Source organism: Suillus clintonianus (genome assembly GCF_016758775.1).
Source record: "Suillus clintonianus strain FC179 chromosome Unknown DEU56scaffold_117, whole genome shotgun sequence".
NCBI lineage: Eukaryota > Fungi > Basidiomycota > Agaricomycetes > Boletales > Suillaceae > Suillus > Suillus clintonianus.
This window is the reverse complement of record NW_024539341.1, coordinates 32,910-54,876: the sequence shown is the minus strand read 5'-3', so window position 1 is coordinate 54,876 and position 21,967 is coordinate 32,910. Positions and strand designations below refer to the sequence as shown.

At 48.7% G+C, this 21,967-nt stretch overlaps 4 protein-coding genes across 4 annotated transcripts; 1 reads left to right on the top strand and 3 right to left on the bottom strand.

Moving 5' to 3' along the window:
• Positions 1-6,715: 6,715 nt before the first annotated feature.
• Positions 6,716-7,196, top strand: DEU56DRAFT_760373 (uncharacterized protein; the record flags this gene model as incomplete). Its single annotated transcript, XM_041350426.1, has 3 exons — positions 6,716-6,816; positions 6,877-7,005; positions 7,070-7,196. The coding sequence occupies 3 exons, from the start codon at positions 6,716-6,718 to the stop codon at positions 7,194-7,196; spliced, it is 357 nt and encodes a 118-aa protein (XP_041203228.1).
• A 737-nt stretch (positions 7,197-7,933) lies between these two features.
• Positions 7,934-11,534, bottom strand: DEU56DRAFT_917826 (CHAT domain-containing protein; the record flags this gene model as incomplete). Its single annotated transcript, XM_041358040.1, has 5 exons — positions 7,934-10,891; positions 10,946-11,043; positions 11,091-11,230; positions 11,286-11,436; positions 11,495-11,534. 5 exons carry the CDS (start codon positions 11,532-11,534, stop codon positions 7,934-7,936), a joined length of 3,387 nt encoding a protein of 1,128 aa, XP_041203227.1.
• Positions 11,535-13,135: 1,601 nt separating this feature from the next.
• Positions 13,136-14,401, bottom strand: DEU56DRAFT_75323 (uncharacterized protein). Its single transcript, XM_041349698.1, has 4 exons — positions 14,196-14,401; positions 14,064-14,132; positions 13,918-14,010; positions 13,136-13,862 (listed from the first exon to the last, which is right to left on the bottom strand). Exons 1-4 carry the CDS (start codon positions 14,271-14,273, stop codon positions 13,449-13,451), a joined length of 654 nt encoding a protein of 217 aa, XP_041203226.1. The 5' UTR covers positions 14,274-14,401; the 3' UTR covers positions 13,136-13,448.
• Positions 14,402-15,663: 1,262 nt separating this feature from the next.
• On the bottom strand, positions 15,664-18,006 carry DEU56DRAFT_75193 (histidine phosphatase superfamily). The gene is made up of 9 exons (XM_041349594.1): positions 17,449-18,006; positions 17,072-17,392; positions 16,888-17,016; positions 16,828-16,833; positions 16,629-16,776; positions 16,409-16,573; positions 16,187-16,356; positions 15,858-16,130; positions 15,664-15,799 (listed from the first exon to the last, which is right to left on the bottom strand). The coding sequence occupies exons 1-9, from the start codon at positions 17,560-17,562 to the stop codon at positions 15,746-15,748; spliced, it is 1,380 nt and encodes a 459-aa protein (XP_041203225.1). The 5' UTR covers positions 17,563-18,006; the 3' UTR covers positions 15,664-15,745.
• Positions 18,007-21,967: the final 3,961 nt, after the last annotated feature.

Genomic DNA, 21,967 nt, shown 5'->3' with positions numbered 1-21,967 from the left:
ATCCCACGGTAACGGCAGCGAAGAAGACTTCCGTCAAGGACAACGACGAAGAATACCGCGAATTCCAAGAGTGGAAGGCGTTCAAAGCCCGCCAGATGAAGAAAGGCAAGGGTAAGGAAAAGAAGGAGGAAAGTAGCGACGAGGAGGATTTTTAGAACGGGGATCTGCACCGGTGTCAGACACCCCTAGAATAGGACTCTTAGTACAATCGATTGGCGACTCGAAATCTATTCGTATTCCGTTAACCATTGAATCATCTAGGACCGACAAAACCACCGAAGCAAGCGCGCTAATCGATAGCGGCGCAGAAGGGGAGTTTATCGACTGGCAATTCGTCCGAAGAAACTCCATCAAGACTCACTTTCTCGATAAGCCCATACCCGTACGCAACGTGGATGGCACGCTCAACAAAAATGGAAAAATCACACGGTACTGTAATCTATCCTTTTCTGTTCGCAATCTTCCCATGAAGACGCGTTTCCTTGTAACCTCTTTAGGAGGAGAGGACGCTATTCTGGGAATGACTTGGCTAAAACAAGAAAATCCCGATATAGATTGGACCGCCGAAGAAGTACATCTCCACGAGCGCAGTATTTCCGCTGCTAAAACCAGCGAAGAAGACATCTTTTATGACGCATTACAACCAGAAGAAGAAGACGTCTTCCACGACGCAATGGAAAGTATTCCAGAAAATCCTTTCTCCCATGACGACCTCCCTAACCTCCTAGATCTCGACGAAGACGACGAAGTAGTCGTATCAGTAAGAAAAGCTGACAACATCTCCCAAACCCTCGCCCAAGACGCCGCTAAACCCAAGAAATCCTTCGAGGAACTCGTCCCACCAGAGTTCCAGAAGTATAAAGACGTATTCGGTGACGTAGCTAATGGAACTCTCCCACCAGAACGCAAGTTTGATCACAAAATCGACCTCAAGGATTCCTTTGAACCGCGGAAATGCAAAATTTATCCGCTTAACGCCAAAGAAGAGAAGGCCATGAACGACTTTATCGACGAACATCTCGCTAAAGGTACCATCCGACCCTCCAAATCCCCGCAATCATCACCCTTCTTTTTCGTCGGCAAGAAAGACGGATCTCTCCGGCCATGCCAGGACTATCGTTATCTGAACGAACATACGGTTAAGAACAATTATCCATTACCGCTGATCTCTGATTTAATAGATAAACTCAAGGACACCCAGATCTTCACCAAGATGGATATCCGATGGGGATATAATAACGTACGTATGAAAGACTCCGACTGTTGGAAAGCGGCATTCGCCACATCCAGAGGACTCTTCGAACCATTGGTAATGTTTTTCGGCATGTGCAACTCGCCGGCCACCTTCCAGTCTATGATGAACGAATTGTTCGGAGACATGATCCAGGAAGGATGGATAATCATCTACATGGACGACATACTGATCTTCTCCAAAGATTTCGAAACCCATCAGATTCGTACCCATAAGGTACTTCAACGACTCCGCGACAACTTCCTCCACCTCAAACCCGAAAAATGCACCTTCAACGTAAAAGAAATCGACTACCTCGGCATGATCATCAAACCCGGCTCCGTCACCATGGACCCTGTGAAGCTTAACGGCATATCCAATTGGAAGACTCCCACGAAAGTCAAGGAAGTCCGATCATTCCTCGGATTCACTAATTTTTACTGCCGCTTCATCGCTAACTACTCATCCATTGCACGACCCCTAATAGATCTAACCAAGAAAGACGAACCGTTCTCATGGACCCCGGAACGCGAACACGCCTTTCTCAGGCTCAAAGAAATCTTCACGTCCTCTCCCATCCTCCAAATACCCGACAAGAACCTTCCTTTCGCAATCGCCACTGACGCCTCCCTCTACGCAACTGGGGGAGTTCTCTTACAGAAAGACGCCAACGGCAGCTGGCTTCCCTGCTCATTCCTCTCTCAATCCTTCAATCCCGCAGAACGAAACTATCAAATATACGACCGCGAACTACTCGCAATCGTCCGCGCTTTGAAAGCGTGGAGACATTACCTTCTCGGATCCCCTTTTCCCGTTCTCGTACAAACTGACCATAAGAACCTTCAATATTTCAGAGACGTCCAAGACTTGAACCGCCGCCAAGCACGATGGCAGACTTTCCTTTCTCAGTTTGAATTACGTATTGAACACGTACCGGGTAAAGATCTCATCATACCCGACTTATTATCCCGTAGAGCAGATCACCTTCCAGACGATAGCGTCGAAAAGGACAATCTCCAGATTCAACTCCTCCCTGATTCGTTATTCATTAACACAATTGACACTTCCTTTACGGACAGATTACGTATTTCATCCTCGGTTGACCCAGTAGTACACACAGCGCTAGAAGCGCTTACAGATCCCTCCATTCCCCCTCCTCTCCGATCCGCTCTTTCCGATTGGAAATTGAGCGACGGAATTCTTACTTATAAAGGACTCACCTATGTATCCCCAGGCGACCTTCGTCGCGAAATCACCTCCCTTCATCACGACTCCCCCACCGCCGGTCATCCAGGTCGCTTCAAAACACAAGAACTCCTCTCTCGCGACTTCTGGTGGCCCGGCCTTTCTACCTTTGTCAAGAACTACGTCGACGGTGTCATGCATGGTATGCAGTTCATACCATGACATGTGTGCTATACAAAAGATAAGGAAGGTATAATGAACTGTACTCTACCATATCACCAAGTGATTCTATCATTTTCCATTGATTCATCAGTCTGTTTTCTGAAGCCTCATTTCTCGTGTTTCATTTCTCGTATCATACACGGGGATTTCTATGTATTTCTATTTTGTTCTGTGACCTTCCATTTCTTTCTATTTTTCTTGGCTTATTCATCAGACTTTCTCACTAGCTGACTGATCATGTTTGTAATCAGGTCATGTGACTGGGAAATAAGGTGATTTGTAAGGATTCAGCCTGACTCATCATGTTTTGTCATTGATTCGTCATGGTTTGTAAGACTTGCAACTGTATTTATAATCTTCTTAGTAACCAGGATGACTCAGCTCACCAAAAGGCTTGGTTTGTAAGCACAATCTTACCAATCCATGAGATGACTCATGCCTTTGACTGATCATGCTTTGTAAGATTTCACTGTATTTATAATGTATTTAGTAAACAAGCTGACTCAGCACACCAAATGGTATGGTTTGTAAGCACATTCTTACCAATCCATGTGATGAATCATGCTTAGTAATCTGGCCTCCAAAAAGGTATAAAAGGAGCCCATTTTACACCCTGTGAATATAGCTTCCCACTTTACACATAAGTGCAGGCCATTGGTGCCTTGAAGACATTGAAACTTCCCACTTTAAACCTATCCCACTATTTGGAGAGTGAGATTAAGGCAAGACATAGTCAAAGTGCCGGTGAAGTACGAATTTAAGTTAAACTTCCACTCTAAACCTATCCCACTATTTGAGAGTGAGATTAAGGCAAGACATAGTGAGGGTGCAAGTATCATTTCAACAAAGTAACTGCTAGTTATACGATTAACTAGGTTGCTCGCTATTACTATTTTATTGAGCTAAGCTCCACGTATACTTAACGAATACCTCTCTCTTTTACAGTTAGAGAGACACGAAACAGGAGAACACGACAAAGTTGAAACAGACTTTCATAGGTTGAAACACGACCTACTAGGGTGAAACATACCTATCATATTTCTATCCACAACAAATCCACAGTTGCATTTCTATATAGTTTCTTCAAACAAATAGAGGTAACTTGTTTACTCTTTGACCACCCACGAACGACACGTTATCAACCGAGAAGTAACAAAAATCCGTTGACCGTGGACTTGAGGAGCTGGCAACTTTTAGTCTTATGAAAGTGTAGTTGTGATTGTCACTGCATTTTTACACGCTTCTATATAAGACCCTCAAGTAACAAGACAACGGCTGTAGCATCTGCCAACAGAACAAAGTAAACACGCACCCGTCCTCCCCTCCTCTCCAACCGATTCCCGCTCCCCTCTCCAATCGCCCTTTCGCTCAGGTCTCGGTCGACCTCATTACCGACCTTCCACCTTCCGACGGCTTTGACAGCATCATGGTCACGGTGGACCATGGCCTTTCGAAGGGGGTAATTTTCACCCCTTGTACCAAGACGATCGACGCTGAAGGCGTCGCAAACATTTTCTTTTCCAAAGTTTTCTCTAGATACGGACTTTACGATAAAATTATCTCTGACCGCGGACCTCAGTTCGCTTCTAGATTCCAGATCGAACTCGGAAGACTCCTTGGATACAAGAACTCCCTTTCCACTGCGTTTCATCCCCAGAGTGATGGAGAGACCGAACGAGTTAACCAAGAGCTCGAAGTCTACCTCCGGATCTTTTGCGGCAATGACCAAACCGGCTGGGCCGCCATGCTTCCCCTAGCGGAATTCGTCCATAACTCCCGTCATCATTCCGCCCGCGGCACCTCCCCTTTCTACCTCATGATGGGCTACCACCCAAAACACCTCCCCGATGTTCATCCTAAATCCGACATCCCTAACATCGAACAACGTCTCTTCATGCTTAACAAAGCACGCGATGAAGCGCTAGCCGCTCACGAACTCGCACGAAACACAATGCGCCAGCGCATCTCCTCCCGATTCACCCCGTTCGCTAAAGGCGACAAAGTCTGGCTTGAAGCCAAGAATCTCCACCTTGGGTATCCTAATCGCAAACTCGCTCCTAAACGCGAAGGACCCTTCACTATCACCGACGTACTTTCCCCAGTCACCTACCGACTTGCTCTGCCCGCACAGTGGCGTATTCACCCCGTCTTCCACGCCGCCCTCCTATCCCCTTACAAAGAAAACGATATCCACGGCCCTAACTTTATCGCACCACCACCTGATATCATTGACGGCAAAGAAGAACAAGAGATCGAAGCCATAGTTGGTCATCGTGGCTCATCTTCTAGACGATCTTACAACGTTAGCTGGAAAGGCTTCCCGAGTTCCGAGAACGAGTGGATGACAGAAAGGCAACTAGGTAACGCTTCTGACATTTTACTTGCGTATAAACGCGCACATCGTCTTTGACATTTTATTTAGTATTCAGTGCATACTACTTCCCTTAAAACGGGGGTAATGTTACGGTTCTATTCTCTTCTCCTATATTCTATTCATTTCCATCGTTTTCCATCATATTCTATTGTACGATTCTCTTTCTCTTTTCTGATTGGTTCCTCATTTACAAGCTCCGCTTGAACATTCGTCTCATTCCTTATTTAAACCCTTTACTTATCGCATGTATTCCTTAACTTGACCTACGCAGACCAGGGCCTGCAGACTCTAGCTTTACTTGTGCAATCGAACTCTACTTTGATCTTTGATACCAGACGTCCTTGTGACGCCGAGCGTAACATGACTGGTCGACCGTTAGCGGGAGAACCTGTGCTAAAGAAGTGGGCAATGTCAAGGCTTGTCAAGGTCAGTCACTGATCAACGAAAGTAGCATGCCAAGATTATGCAAGACTTGGAGTATCCTGTGATGCTTGCTACTCCTGATCTGAGTCGTACGAGTAGTCTCATTTAGCACACTAAAGCAAAAGTAAAATCGAATACATTCAGAAAAAGCCGAACGCATATACTAAGTCTTTACGATACCTGTGCAACATGTCTGCCGTTCAACGAGACGGCTTCTTTTCCTGAGCAGCAGGAGACTCCTCTAGCTACTACCAGCAAATGGCAGTCCATTTCTTGATATACTATGAGTCTACGACCTTCGTCCACTTTCAGACAAAGCCGCAAGACGAAGCACAGCCACCCATTACTAATCAGTACGCTTTCGCCGACGGTCTTTTGGTGTTTTTTGTTGTAGGGCTTTATGATAGATGGTCTAATATGCCAGTGTGACTAGGTACGAGTGAAACAGATTATACAGTTAGTAGGTCCTAGTTTGGGGTGCCACTTGGTAGGGGTCCACTGAGAGTCAATACCCATCTATCTCTACATCCCCACATTGCTCTTCCACAGGACAAGCACGTCAGACTACTCAGCAGCCAACTGAGCAATGCTATACCACGATGTCTCTTGCGCCGCCCCCGTCATCAACATGGTAGTACTCCTCGGACTGTCCTTCCACATTAAACTGATCATTCTCAAAGACATCTCACTCAACGCCACAGTCGACGCGTCCCGTTCAGACTGTTCCTCCTGGCTCGTTGACATCGACCGTCCCCCAGGCCAGGAGGTTCGCCTCCCCTGGCAGGATGCGTGCTGGACACTCACCGAATGTCGGTACTACATCCAACACCTTTGGCTTCACTCTACCCCCGGCTACAGCATTTTCACAGCCCTATATAAATCACAGAGGTGACATGGGTTATCATTCATATCAGCCACCATCCACCCAGCCACGTCAAGATCTCCCCCGCCATAATTCACGTTCTCGCCAGAGTTCCCAGTCCCAGCGTCATCAGCGTCATTATGGATCTCATACCCAGGATACCCGTTACTCGCCATCCACTAATTCTCTTGCGCTTGGATTGTCGGAGACAATACCACCTGCAATTTTCAAGGTCCTTTGAATGAATTCAAGGCGCATTTCAGGCGCTATCATTTGACAGGGCCGCAAGATTCACCAACTGAATGTCATTGGTTGCACGTATCACGGACGTGGCAATCCAACCGGTGAGCATTACCCATCTATCTTTACATCCCCTCATTTCTCTTCTACAGGACAAAACAACAATTTTATTCCAACGATGCCTAACAACGCACCACAGAATAACTACGCAGATCCTCTGGCGACCAATATGAACCAATATTACGGCGTCCCTGCTCACAACCCCCCAAGCTTTGACATGTATGCCCCTCGTCATCATCTACGCCTAACTACTTTGCTCACAACTACCCCTACATACAGAAATCTAAATGGAAACGCCACTTATTTAACTCAACACATCTCGCCCAACACAGATCTTGCACCTTCCAGCTATTCAGTTACCATGTCCACATGGTACAAGTGCTGGTACCAATGCTGTTGCTGCCTCAGGTGAGTTTCCCGTGCCCTTTGCAATTTCATAATCAGCCTCGTGCACCGTCTGAACTACTCAAAGGGCTCAGAGTTATGTCGACTATCATCACCGTTTTCTATTCCTATGGAGGGAGAGACAGAAGTCCAGAAAACGGGAGCTTGATGAGTTCCACGATGACGACGAAGAGGACAGTGGAGATATGAGCTGAACACAGGCATCGGCGGAGCTCACGAGAGCAATGTCTGCGTTGATGGGTGTAACGACTACAAGCGCCACCTTGTCACCTCTGTAAGTCCTCCTTGGCTTCGGACATGAAGACCTGGAGCCTGGAGCCTTGCGGAATGAGGTTTCTCAAGTGTTAAGCTGTATCCGCCACATTTCATTATGTTCAGTTCCCTGAGATCCTGGCGTCGGGAACATCACGGAATTACTAACATTCAAGTGAACTACTATGGTTGTTGTCCGGCTGTATTTGCTTGAAATGAGATGAACGAGAATCTGCTCACAGTGACACGATATTCTCGTAAGTCGTGAAAGCAGGTTATTTGCACGGTTGAGCGGTCACTGAGATCGAGGACGCTCTTCGTCGCATGTGGAATGCGGTGGTTTAAGACTTTTCCTTGAATCGCGTCATAGTCCACCCAGTGAGTGGGTAGACAATGCTGCAATTATTCTCGGCCTCGACTGTTGGCAAGGAGAGGAATGTCATAGAATTGCAGACATGGTGGGACACGCTTCGAAATTGACTGAATGGGAACTGGGGTAATACTCGAGCATGATATGAATTGCAGAAGACTTTGGAGTGGAACATAGCATGAGAGGGATGCGAAAAAAACGGTATGGCTCGGAAGTATTGACAGGTACGACGGTGACCGGAATGAAAGGGGATCGAAGAACAGTAATTTGTGAATATGTACCAGTCAACAGCAATACGACGTGAGAGAACTACACACCGATATGAATGAAAACCATCCTCTGCTCCAGCGGCACTTTCGTCGTCACAGCATGTGTAGCACGATTGAGTGCCCAGGCTGCTTTTGTGCAGTCCATGACACCCCCATCCTCCAAATCCTTGAAAAAATTCTCGTAGAAGGCTTCGACAACGTGTTTTGCGAGAGCGTCACTGACTCCCCACAGCGTGCCGATGACGCTCTTGAAACCAGAAAACTGGAGTCCAGCTGCGAGGTGGATGGCTTCGTCGGGTGTCTCCTCATCGCCGACGGCAGTATGACACGCCGACAAGAATGCGAACTCGGCGTGCGGAATGTGTATCTCCATAATATCGAGCAGCGTGAGGGGTTTGTCTCTCATTGCGAAAGAGGAGTCATAAGGCTGCTCAAGGTCTTGCTTGCCGTGACAAGCAAGGTGCACCCAGGTGTTCTCTTGCAAAGCCCGAAGCGCACCTGCTCGAGTGGCATTGTTGCCAGAGAGAGTGGTGGGGTTGGCCGTTGCGGGGACGAGTGTATGGACAAGCTCAAGCTCGCTGTCGACAGCGGGGAGCACGTCACCTTGCCCTGCGCCCGGTCGACTTTGTCCAATTGCTGCGAAGGACGGAGTTGCGCGCGTCTTCATTGCCTGCCGAGCTCTAATAAGAGCCGAAAGTGTGGGCGTATAAGAGCAGATGTACAGATCCTCCAGACATGACTCCTTCCCAGAGCGATCTGCGTTCATTCGGAAGGGATTAGCTGCATGGAGAGGGATGGACGTGAAGGCTGCTGTCGGACACAGCCATATCCGAGACCGACACCACAATTTCAGGTCATGCTGGAGTATACTAACAATGGGTAGCATGATCTCGTCCCACACTATTCGCAAGAGTACTCGCAACTTCTTCCTCGGCTCCTCTGGGCGCATTCGAGTTGTGTGCCGGATTGCTGTAGTGAAATCATCCTTGAGCTTCTCTAGATGTGAGAGTGTGATGCGCGGGAAGTGCACCTGGCGGGGCTCTCCTGACGTCGGGATAATGATGGCACTGCACGAGTATTCACTCCCAATGAGAATGATGACTGGGCCATGGCGTGCTGCCGCTTGCAAGTCTTCGTACGAAGGTGGGAGTAGGAATCGCGAGAAACCTTCAAGATGACGGATTTGAGCTACCGCAACGTCCCACTGCTCCGTAAGTTTCCTGTACTTTGTTGCTGCTCGATCAGCAGCAGCTCGGTCTGTGCTGCCTGCGGAACCTTGAGCGCTAAACAGATACCTACTGAGTTCCGACAACTTGTGAGCTAGATTTGGATTCGTGGACTTGAGGTCTTCAAGTGGACTCCTAAGGCGAGAGGCCAACGACCACTGTTGGCCACGACCCTGCTCCACGAGTTCAACTGCGTGTCGTATATCATCACGGCGTATGGCACACGAGGCTGCATCTACGGGGAGCGATCTGGCATAATGGAAGGCAGCAGCAGCTTCGCGCCGTGAAGCTGGTGATGACCTTGTTGCCAAATGAGCATCCAGAAGCTCAAAAAATGTTGAGTAAGCCTCCAGTGCGGATCCATCACCATACTGCTCCGCGTGAACAGTCCATTTATATGACAAAATGATACGCTGCGGCAAGCCTTGCGTAGGGTGTCTTGATGCCAGTTTGTAATTTTCCACCGCAAGTGATAAATCAGTAGGGTTGTGCTTCATCTGATAACGAGACAGATAGACATTCTTCAGCCACATGTAGCTGAAATATCTATCCGGGTGCAGTGAAGGCAGAGCTGCAAGTGACTCTTGGCAGAGTCGAATGGCCTCTTCAACATCTTCATTCCTCCCAGTTCGCGTGAAACGAGAGCGGAGCGCAGAGCTCAAATTGTTAAGATTTCTATGGCGCGCGGGATGATCAAGTCGCATTACCCAAAGGGATTCACGATACAGCTCAATGGCCTCGTGAAGATCTTCGATGACATGCAATTTGTCATATCTGGTGTCGAGCGCGAGAGCAAGGTTGGCAAGCATGGTATCACGACGTGGTTGCCCAGGTGGGCGCAACGTCAGTGCCTCACGACGGAGGCTGATAGCTCGGTTGATGTCACCAACGTCACCATGTTTATTGAAACGGGCGCGGAGGGCGCCCCCCAGGTTTCCCAATGAGAAATCACGATTTTCATGCCCAACAGGGCACAGGCGCAGCGCTTCTTCGTGCATAAAGATGGCCTCATTGAGGTCATGATAATTGCCTTGGTGATCGAAGCGGGACTGGAGTGACGAGGCCAAATTATTCAGGAAGGTGTTGCGGTCAGAATGTCCCTCGGGGCACAGAGAAACAGCTTCACGTCCAAGTTGTATGCTCTCATCTATATCATCAATGCTGCCGCATTGTTGAAAATGTGCTTCCGCTGCCTGTGCTAGCCTTGTGAGGGAAAATGGACGATGTCGATGGCCCGGAGGACTGAGCTCGAGCACGACTCGTCGAAGGTGGATGCCCTCATCAGACGCGTCGATGGGAAGATTGTTGCATGCGCTGATAACATAATCGACCGCGCTGTTTACCCCGATACTACGAAGGTAGGTGCCCTCTGGACAGAGGGGCAGTAGCTTGCAGCACAGTTGCGCGGATTCCTGAATGTAGACGGCGGATTGCTGCTTGCTGTAGCGCCAATTCAATGATGTAATGAGATGATAGGAAGATAATGTGTGGTCAGAGTGGCCCTGCGGACGCAAAGCAAGGGCTTCGCAGAAGAGGGAGGTGATGGTATCAATGTCTTCAACATCCTCTTGAATATAACCTTGAAGGCGTGCCCAAGCGAGGTTGGTCAGAGCTGCTGCATAGTCAGGATGGTCAACCGGACACTGGCCAAGAACCAACTTAAAATGATGTACAGCATCATTCAGGTGATAGACAGTCCTGTATGTCATATATTCGGCAAGTCGTGCGTGACCCGCATCTGTGTCTCTAGCAATCTTGCGGTCTAAGAAAAACTACAGTTGGCATTCCGTCAGCAAAAGCTAACAACAGGTGCTAGCATCACTCACATCAAATAGTGCGCCGTCCAGATTATTGCAAGCGTGCACAAGAGCGGCCTTCAGCGTGAGGGAAGGGTTGACACCACGAATAGGTGGGAAGGGCAACTCTACGCAATGTGAGCAGACGAGCGTGAATGAGAAGTATACTACTCACCGAATGGCTCATCGCTATGATCGAGGAGCTCATCCCACGATGTTTCCAGTGTTCCTATGACTTCACCGTTGCCTAGCATTCGATCGACCTCGTAGGACGCTCTGATCTCCACTGATAATGCAGGTGACGTAGGTGGTGATCTGTGGACCGATGATGAATTCCCGAATCGTGTCCAAAAGTTTCCATGGACTTTACAGGGTCACGGTATCTCGCCACGACACAGACCTATCGAATAATGGGACTCGGATGGCTGATTTCCAGCGTCTGCTCGAGTCGACATTGACGCATATGTAAATGCCTGCGGGAATGCGCTCAGAAGGGACTTGAAGATTTTTTGCGCTGGTTACTGTAGATAGAGTGTGAGGATCACAAAACAGATACGAAGGTGATACAGCGTAACTCACCTTCAAGTCTGATGGATTGACTTTCAATGCTACCGCGCATGATGGTACGATGAAGCAAAACAACGAGAACTGAGGATGGGCTCACTGCTGGGAGAAATAAGTAGTAGGAGAAAACGGGAGTAGGGATATGGGGACTGTGGATTGAGTTCGGCTCAGAGGGAGAAAAGAGCTTGAAGGTTCATGTGATGCTGCACATGTATTTGCATAGTCTCCCCTAGCCAGACCGGAACTTAAAGATAGTCGTTCTTCTGTATTTGCATGAAGTTGTCGAAGGCTGTTTGGCACGATAGACGCTGTCATGACTACACTAAGCGCTGAGACCAAAGAGATGACGACTAGGATTAGCGGGACAACCTATGCTAAAGAAGTGGGTGATTTCAAGGTCAGTCACTGATCAACGAAAGTGGTACGCCATGGTTATGCAAGACTTGGAATGTCCTGTAATGCTTGCTACTCCTGGACTGAGTCGTAGTACATAGTAGACTCATTTAGCACACTAAGGCAAAGGTACTAGAATCGATGTATTTCGCAAGGTAATATTGCAAACAATGCATACCCCTGGAAGCGATACACGTAGAAGGAGCCGAACTATTTTCCTGAGTGCGATTGAGCTGACAGCACTGCTAGTACTTGACATGCATGGGGGGAAGATGATGGAGAGCGTCACGGTGAGAGTTCAAAGCATGACTGTGATCATGACCAGAATGAACACGCTAGTACTAAAACGATGATTAGTACATTATGAAATCTTTACGATACCGGCGTCTTTTCCTGATCAGCGGGAGACAGGCTCCAGCAAATGGCAGTCCATTTCTTGGTTCGAACTTCGAACATCCACTTCTTTAGTCACGAGACAAAGCAAGAAGAAGCACAGCCACCAATTCAAGTAACGTGACTGCCTTCGTCGAATTCGATTATTCGAAGGATTTAGTAATACCACCAAGGCCGACATGAAATTTGAAACACGGAACAAATTTGCCACGGAGAGAAAGCTAGTGAAAGAGGCTTCTCTCCCGCACCTCCTCTTCCCCTCTTCTCACATCCCCAGGTAAAAATTGCTTCTTCTTCTCCTTCTTCTCCGTCACCACTTCATCATCAAGACCATCCGACATGCGTGGCACAAGTAAGTTGACAGCATCAATTCTCGATATCGTAGACGCTGGAAGGTCATGCGTTTATGCCGTGCAGTTTCTCATCCTCCGCCTTTTCTTCACCTTGAGCTTGGCAGAGGCGCTCGTTCGGTGACTGAAACCCACTGGAAATCTGAATCCATCACACGAACCCAGGCGATGTTATCCAAAACGCAGAAGGCTGGAAGGTCAAAATAACCACAAGCAAGAAGGCACACATCTAGGGGAGTGAGTGTATTGATCCCTCGTCGAGCTCGAACGATGTTAATCCTTGCGTTGCGTTCATAGTCCGTGAGCCTGAAGAACCCCCCCCCTCTCGACTCGGAGCGCTAAAATCACTGATCGAAGAATCGTCAATCCGTTTACAGCGAGTGAGCGTGACGATTCCTGTCGAGCTCGGACCTTGCTGACCCAAATATTTGCTGATCCATTGACAGATTGTGAGTCTATTGACCCTCCGTCAAGCTCGAGTCACGTTGACCGAATAAATTGTCGATTTGAACACGCCAAGTAAGTTTGTCAATCCATGTTGGCTGGTCGATTTCAGTGACAGTGGAGAAGGAGTCTTTCACGGATGTGTGAGTACAGTATGATCTGTCCATCTCGTTACCATCCAGACTAGCTAACCAGTTTATCAATGCGTGCTCGGTTGCGCTAGATAGACTTAGAGAGGGGCACCATTTCCCAGTCCGGAAAGCTTGTCCAATGTGCATATAATTATCTTTGATCCAACGCATGGACTATTCTGAACGTGTGCTATATATAGCACTCGAAGTGTGCAGACGCACTGACCCGCAGCACGTAATGATATTGATATTAACTCTTTACAGCCACGTGGAAGTCAGGAATGCTTCCTGCCTTAAGGCTGCCACTGCCTCTGCATCTGATTCACGATCCGCCCTCCACGCTCTCACTTCTACGGCTCGTGCTATTTCCTGCAAGGCAATCGCACAGCCTCGGTGTGCAGGGGGGAATGCACTGAGCAGGGCCCGATGAGTGAGAATCATGTCCAGATATTCGCCTCCCGTCGTCCGGAAATGTGATGACGCGGGGTAGGGGTAAGGGAATGGAGAGAGCACGTGGGATTCGGGGGCGAGCGAAGCGAGGATGGATTGGAGGAAGTGGCACGCGGGAAGTGAGGAGTGCGGGACTGTGATAGAGGAGGTGGGCAGGTGGTTGGTGGTGGTGGTGCTGTGGTCGCAGGAGCTGGACTTTGAGCTTGATGATTCCGCGTCGGACTAGATGGGTCGCAAGTTAAATGGCGAGAATTAGATAGATCTTGGCCGCACTCACGTGGTAAGCTGGATCCTCTATGTTTGCAGCGTCCTCGCTTGCCCTTTGCAAGGCATAGGGGACAGCAGGGACTGTTGGATCGTTTTCGGGAGCCTTTCTCCATTGCGGAGTCAAGCTTACGTGTGACAGGAGGGGCCCAAGCTCACCTTGGTCTTGCCTTTCGACAGGGTCAGCGTTTGTAGAAGCTCACATAGGTCGAACTCGGCGCCGTATACCTACAACATGACGAGCGTTAGAACTTGCTTCTGAGAACTGATTCGGCATTAATGTTATCTCACTGAAATTCCGTGGCTGTGCGATTCATCGTAGTCCGTCACGATCACGGGACCGATGGGAGAGTCCATGTCGATATCCATCAGTTATGCAATAGACACGAGTGGAAATGCAGGAAATGCGCAAAGAAATCGGCGTGGGTGTAGGGAATAGATGAGTTGATAGAATGGATCGCTCGTGTAGTTGACAATAGCTATATGTAGCCGTTCTCCGAGGGCATGCGGAACCGGCTACCCTGCCTCGTGTATCAGGGAAGGATAAGAAGGACTTCTGTTATTGGACAGCTTTCCAAATGTGGGGAAACAACGCGGCACAGGGCACGAGATCTAAGCCAGAACCCTCATGGCCGAACTGGCGAACATGCAGGTGCTTGCAAGGTAGCCGAGGTGCACTGTGCTGGGCATGGCAGGGCGCAAGTGATGCAAATTACAGGCAATGCGATAAATCGATTGGTGGGTGCATAATCGTACACATCTATAGCTAGTTGAAATCCTGCAAATGCCAGAACAGGCATACAGTGCCGCAGAGGAGGATAAGGGCGCCAGGTACACTCTGAGTCACTGCCATATCCGTACCACAACCAGATATTTTGGTACGCATGCTGGTGTGATAGGCACGTTACACTGGCTGAGAATATCATGATCCAGACCTATAATAGTGTACATTCGTCAGTATCCACTCGTCAAGGCATGCATGCAGTAAGAATGAACATGATTCAGAGAGAAGATCATCGATCCTTGCTGGTAAAGCAAGAAATTCAATCATGCACGAGCGTCCAACGACCTCGCGTCAAGAGAAAAATGGATACATTTAATTCATCAGACACAGTACTTGCAAAAATGCAAAAATTCGAATGTCTAGGGAAGCACTTACCGACGGAGACTCGGAATTCAGGCCAAGCGTCTATCATGGTATTAGAAGTAAGTAGCAGCGAGGAATTTTGGTTGTGTGAAAACTTGGGACCCGAATAAACTCCGATTGTCCTCCGAGCTGATCAAAGAACCCGCACATGTACAAACTTAGTGCCGTCTGTACTGTAACCAAAGAACAGAACCTTTGCAACTGAATATCTATAGAGTTGACTTGTACTTTGTTGAACGTTGGGCCATAAAATTTGAATCCAGTGATTCGCAGTGCGCATTGACTCGGAGTTGACAAACCTGTGCAACAGGCATCCAATTCTTGCGACTCCTCGGAGGCTGCGCTTCATCTAGGTATCGCACGTCGGGCGGTGAATCAGTACAATTATCAGCTTTTGTTGCATTCCCTGGGGCCCGGTGATTTGCCTTGACCTTACGCCATCGCCAAGTCCGACCAAGAAGCTTATAGCCAGTGGCACAAAGATCCGAGAAAATGCGTGTATATGGATAGCTATAGGGCCCCAGTCCCATATAATATACTACAAACGAGTCATATTGCAAACAAGAAGAAAGAAATGCGGCAAGAGTCTGTGAAGAAATGCGATGCGGTACAAATAGTCAAACAAGAAACCGACCCCGTCGAAGCACACAGTGAAGATATTTTTCAACCTCTCCCACTCCTACTAGACCGGCGCTTACAAGGGAAGACGCTGCTTCTCAGTCATGGAAGCAGGCTGAGCGACGACGTTCTGGAATAAAACAACAGTTTGTCAGCACTATTCAGAAAGGCACGATGCCAGGACCGACGTTGGAGAGGGTACCATAATTGGGGTACTGACTCTGAGGTAGGTGCGACTGACTCACCTCATCGTCAGCAAGGCGGATGCGGCTATTATGGGCCTTGGCACGCGCGCTCTTGACAAACTTGGAGAGCATGAACATGCCGAGAAGGAAGACAGCAGCGAGAATGGCAAAGACAGTGCTGGAGATCGCGTCTTGGGAGCCAATGTGGAGCCAGTCGTCCTCAAGACCGGAGCTGCAAGCAGCGGCCCATTGCTTCTGGCTGGTAATGGCATAGTTCTGTAACAGTGGTATTGAGATAGATCACTTCAACAAAAACTGGCGCAGGTACATACCTCGATCCTGTAGATGAACTCCGTTGCAGCAATGTCAGACTTGTGGCCGAAAGCGTGGTGGGTCTCGAAGTCGCCGCTGGTGCCGTTCTTGAACTTGATCCTGACGAAGTCACGGTCTTCAGGTGCGGGTCCGCGACGGAGCTCGAAGGCAAGAGCAGAAGCGTAGTTGGCTGCAGTCTTTGCGTCAATCGACTGAATGCATTGAAGTGAGATCATACGCACGGATACCCTCAAGATCGGGGTTCTCCTTGGTCATCTCAAGCATGTGGAATAGGGAGATGAAAGGATGGTAGGAGGTCTCAATGAGGAGGAATTGCAGAGGGTCACCGTTGAATGCAATGCGCTGGAGGGAGCTCAAGACCGTGTGGAGGATCGTACGGCCAGCCACTGAACAAGGATAGGATTAGTATTGAACAGTGTGCGTGAATCGAAATTGGCTCACGGTTACCAATACCACCGACATCCTTGTCCGAGAAGATGGCGTTCTCGTGGTAGTCAGCGAAACCACGAGCCTGCTCAACCAAGGTGGGGGGAAGGCGGTGAGCGTAGGTCTTGTTGTGAGAGAGCTCAGTCGAGACGTAGTCGTAAATCTAGAAAGATTTCAGCTTGACATCAGCAATCGAAGTTAGATGGCTGCGCACATTCCACTAAATCACAGAGGTAATCAGCATTTGCATCAAAGAATAAGAGGTATGACCTACAGCATTCTCGAGAGTAGTAGGCCGGCCGAAAACATAGTCCCTGACAGAATTGAAGAAAGGACCAGCAGCCTTTGCGGCCGCCTTGAACTCGGACGATGAATGAACGTTGGAGATGTGTTGCTCGAAAGCCTGCAGGTCATGGTTAGATTGCAGTTCCCCGAGTCTGAAGCGTTGTATTGCTTACAGGGCATTCGGTCCAAGGCTCAAGGGACTTGTCGTTACCGGGCTCGACAGTCTCGATGGGAACGTACTGGTAACCACCAAGAGGAGCAACGACGGTGGTCTCGTTAGCAAGGATGATCTTGTTGGCAGGGTTGGGAGGGAAAAGACCCTGGAGGAGGGCGATAGCAGAGTCAAAGATCACGGTACCCTCACCGCCAGCCTTGGCATGGACGTGGACCTCATGGGTGTCCACGAGGTCGGTCTTCATGTCCGCGATATATGAAGGAGAAGACGAGGACATGTAGGTCGAACGAAGAAAGGCTCCGAGCTGGTGAGACTCGGCCTGTAGTGGATGCTACATCAGCTAGAGAACTTACGAGACGTAAACCAGTGACTTACAGCACCGAGGGCGGTGCTTTCGGTGTAGGAGCCCTCATAGGTCTTGGGGTCTTGATAATACTCTGTGCGGTCACCATTACGGGCGATGACAAGAACACCAAGAACGTCGGTCATGTTTGATTTTGGGAGTAGGTAGTCGGTGAGGGCTAAGGAGTTGGAGAGAAGTGCTGGTCTGTTTGGAAATTGTTGGCGTTCTCGTCCTTAAATCATGGTAGGATGCCAGCCCCTGCGCTTGCATGCCTTGCAATTGTCTAAGCGACGAGGCTAGATCACATTAGCTGAGGCAAGGAGAAGGCCTGGAAAACGCAAGGAGGGAACAGCACGGAGCCAATGCATAGAAGCTCGCGGAGAGCATGGCCATGCTGTAAATTGAAAAGTGCATGCACACGCTAGCCTTCTTGACCCGCAGGGCCTGAGTGGGCAAGCTGAAAACTCGAAAAAGGTCAGGCCTCCTGTGCGGATAAAGAGATTGCCGTTCTGCTTGAATGACATGAGGAGTATCGTGCAAAGATTGTGGCCTCAACGTAGATATTATGCTCTTTCGGGGGCAATGTCCAAGTGAGGGTCAACGTTACGGGTGATTGATTGTGATGGGGCGCATGCTAAATGAAACTCCGTTTACTTTTCTGGGTCGAGAATTGATGAATAACGGACAGCCTGATCATGATCCAGCCTCACCAGCACCACGAGTCGGGATGAGCCCCCTTAAGACCACGGAGAGCTTCGGTCGTTCACGTCAAGATATATTTCCGCACATTTGTATCAGAAATCGCGAAGGGCTCACCCAGTGCCATTGCAAAGCAGTACAAAGAAGAGTCCTTAGTAGGCAGCCGCAGAAAGTTTACACAGCAGAACGAAGGTAGAGATCGTTAATGAGCAGGGGATCTGAGCTATGTCTGGCCGAACCTACAGGGTAGATGTCAATAACGGGGGAGTCGTGGACATACGCTAGCTGGCAACACCCCAGAAATGAAAAGCATGCGGCTGCCCACGAAAGGATTAGATAACTTGAACCATTGCAGGCATGCACCTGGACACACGCAACATTAATATCGTTTTTACGTGCGAAAGACAATAGAATCTATACCCATTACCGACTAATCAACATATGGTAGCCTCATGGCGTCGCTCTCAATAACATCCTGAGTGCTCGCGGAGATAGTCTAAGACATGTATTATTGCTCACGCCCATAAGAAAAGCAGAGTCGACCATGCAGATACATGAGAAGGCGATCGTGAGTGAGGAGTTGGCAACTTCGCGTGCATGAAGAAGTCCGACATTGCAATGGAAGTCGCAGCGTAAGTTGCGTAATGTAGAGTCGCCCGGGCCCGGCTATCAGAGACCGCGACACAGGACTCAACGGCGAAGACGCACCACTCCCAAGTCTAATCGTTCGCGGCATCGCAAGGTGGGATAGTGCTCCCCCACACCACGGGCAGCGTAAGCGGCAACTGAACTATAATTCGGGGGACAATCCGACTATAACTAATCACGTCGATTGACATCACATGCCTTTCAGCTTGGGTGCCAGTGAATGAAGGTAACGTTGGCCGCATTCGATAAGCTCGAGTGTCACAGTTTCACATTACCGATCAGTATATGGTCCTCTCAAAAGAATGGTCAAAGTTTCGGTAAGACGACCACTGTATCGTGATGGAAGTTTGTTTAGGCGCAGACGTAGATTTCTCACGCCGGCTGTGCATGTTGACTGCGTGTTTAGACAATGGAATCAAGTATGCTACCTCATGTTACCGGCGACCGCTAGCACTGACCTCCTTCCATATTGCTAGATAGAGCCCTTGACTCACATGCCATACAAGGTTCTGGAGTACGCGTCAGGTGTGGCAAATCTAATCGGTGTAGGTGACAGAAAGATGTGGCGTGCCTCCTGGTCTCTGGCTAGAGATGGAAAAAGGCGAGAGGACGGCGAACACCAATCGACTGCCCGTCGTCGTTGCCATTGATGACGACCAATCTGTGAACACTTCGTTGAGTTGATAGGTAAATCTGAGAGTGGAATGGGGTTGAGTTGTTCAAGCTGTATGGCCCGAAGTACAGACTCCAACGTTAACGATGGTCCAAGTAAAAATAGACATCGGTTGCTTCCATTGGCGATGTAATTAGGTCATTGCCGTTGTGTTTCAAGAACATTAGAACCAGCGAGGCGGGCCGTCCTTCAAAGCTTTATATTTATCTTCCAGTGCGCTGGCTGTAAGCCTTCGCAAAGGCGATGCACCAAAAGTCTTTCCCCTGGGGAGCTTTCGCATAACGGAGTTTGATATCGCGGTAAACGCCCCGACGCTGTCCTGACATCCCTCTAAGCCAGGCAAATTCGGATCTCTATTGCATCTTCTAGCGTCTTGGGGCGCGAGTGAACCAAATCAACGCCCCGCTGGTACCACTCCTTCCCCACCAGATAGCCATACAATTCTACTATGACTACAGTGTTGAAGAAGCATTAGAATACAGATACAGTTCCAACGCAACGGGCTTACCTTGAATTCGCGATCATCAGCAGCGACGTCATGTGACAACTTACAATTTGCTTCCAAGCAGCGTGCTGCGTGAACAAAAACAACACAGTTGCGGCCACCGAAAGCAACTGATAAACGATACAACACATGTACGATCATCATCTCGTTGTATCCACCCACTTGACTCAGCCACAGCTACAGCAAAGGATTACTGCGGCGAGCGCCTTCTCGTGGATAAAGTTAGGGTTTGACGGGTCAGGAGCTGCACAAATTCTTGAGTGGATTTTAGAGGTTGGGCCGGACAACCTGATCGAATTATAGCATGTTTGGATTTTGGAGAAAAGAAGAAATCTCTTTCTCCAAGGCTGCGGCTGGCTCTGCTATAAACACAACCAAACCAAACCAAACATGATGAAACATCAGGTCCAGTAAGTCGGGGAGCGGCACCACAATCCGTCGTGCCGACTCATCAATGTCATTATTCATCGTCTTGCAGCAAAGTATCCGATCTATCGAACCCCCAACGAACAACACTCTGACTACGAGCTGAAGTGGAATTTTGCGTTCATTTCGCAGTGCCGCTTCAGAGAACGCGCTTACACAATTTACAAGACTTTAAGGGAATTGCGTTTGGGAAGTCGTGGATGTGTGACATGATTATCATTCGACTTTGGAAGGGTTAGGTTAGTCAGTACCATATACTCAAAATCGATGGCAAAAGATTGCCCTTCACGGGTTCATTGAGGTGCGTGCCAATACAATGTTGTCAGTCTCACTTCTGGGATTTGCTGAAATGAGCACCACTGTGTTTGCATAGCCTTTATACTATGCGATCAAACACTAGTCAAACTGATCTTGGGATTTTTGATAGGTTGGTCTAGTGAACCATGAGCGCGTCTTCCTATTAGGTGGGCCAGGGCGGCCAGTAAACGCCAACTAAGGAAGCGTATAGGGACTTACACAGCTGAGGGATGCCTTGCGAAATCATCTGCGTATGCGGCGCGATTCGATAACAGCGCATAATGTGCGCATTGCACAATGACAATGTGAAAGCTCAGTCGAGGACCTGCACGATGACAAAGAACTAGCGACATTGATGGCTGGGCAATGACGAGGTCAGTCTGCGCTGGAGATCCCTAAACAACAAATGATTTGCCGATAATCGACGCTTCTGGATTGGCTACTCGTCGAGAAGGTTGTAGGTCAAGAATCGATCGCTGTGAATCAGTCTTTCTCCGCATAAGAAACGATAAGCACACTTTTCACCACGAAGACGAGGACTGCGCTGGGTTTTGGCTGGGTCGGTAATAAACTTATTCACAAAACAGTTTTACCATATTTCTGCCAACGCTCCATAACTTGTACGTCTTTTCAAATTGATGGGCCCTTAGCTTGCGTGTATGGGCTAGTTCCCCACTGCCTCGCAAATCTTATTTTAACCCACGCCTCTGGTTCGGAGGTACCGCGTCATTATATCCAAACTCCTGCCTTCAAACAAAACGTGTTGAATCGTCCGTCATGTCACAGCCTTACACCCACAGATGATGGCTTGGTCGGCCATGTCTTCTGTTGGTGGTAGTGGCGTTGGCCATGGCCGGTCCTCTACACGCATCCCAACTTGGAGGATGGTAAATTATTGCTGTGCGGAAGATTCCCCAACCTTCTTCAGCTTTCTGAAATGATCCCGTGGTGTGGGCGGTAAGCTATCAGAATTTTGCTAATAATTACTCTTCGAGGGTATTGGCCATGTCAATTGCGTCATGTAAAGCCTATATACTATAGTATTCTCGCATCAAGTCTGTTTTTACCCCGGTGCCTTAATATTCAATTCATCCCAATGATTTATCTGTCTTAGGCTTCCTTCGCAAATTCTACCGTCTGAGGCATTAATATTCCGAGGATATCAATATCAATTGACTTTGATTTTATTTCAAGAAGTAAGTATTGTATATTTTATAATGGGCATGCTTGGTCTCTAGGTTAATCTGAGACGAAGTGTGTAAATGTTCTCCCGGCCTGCTGCACACACGACCAATAAGGCACA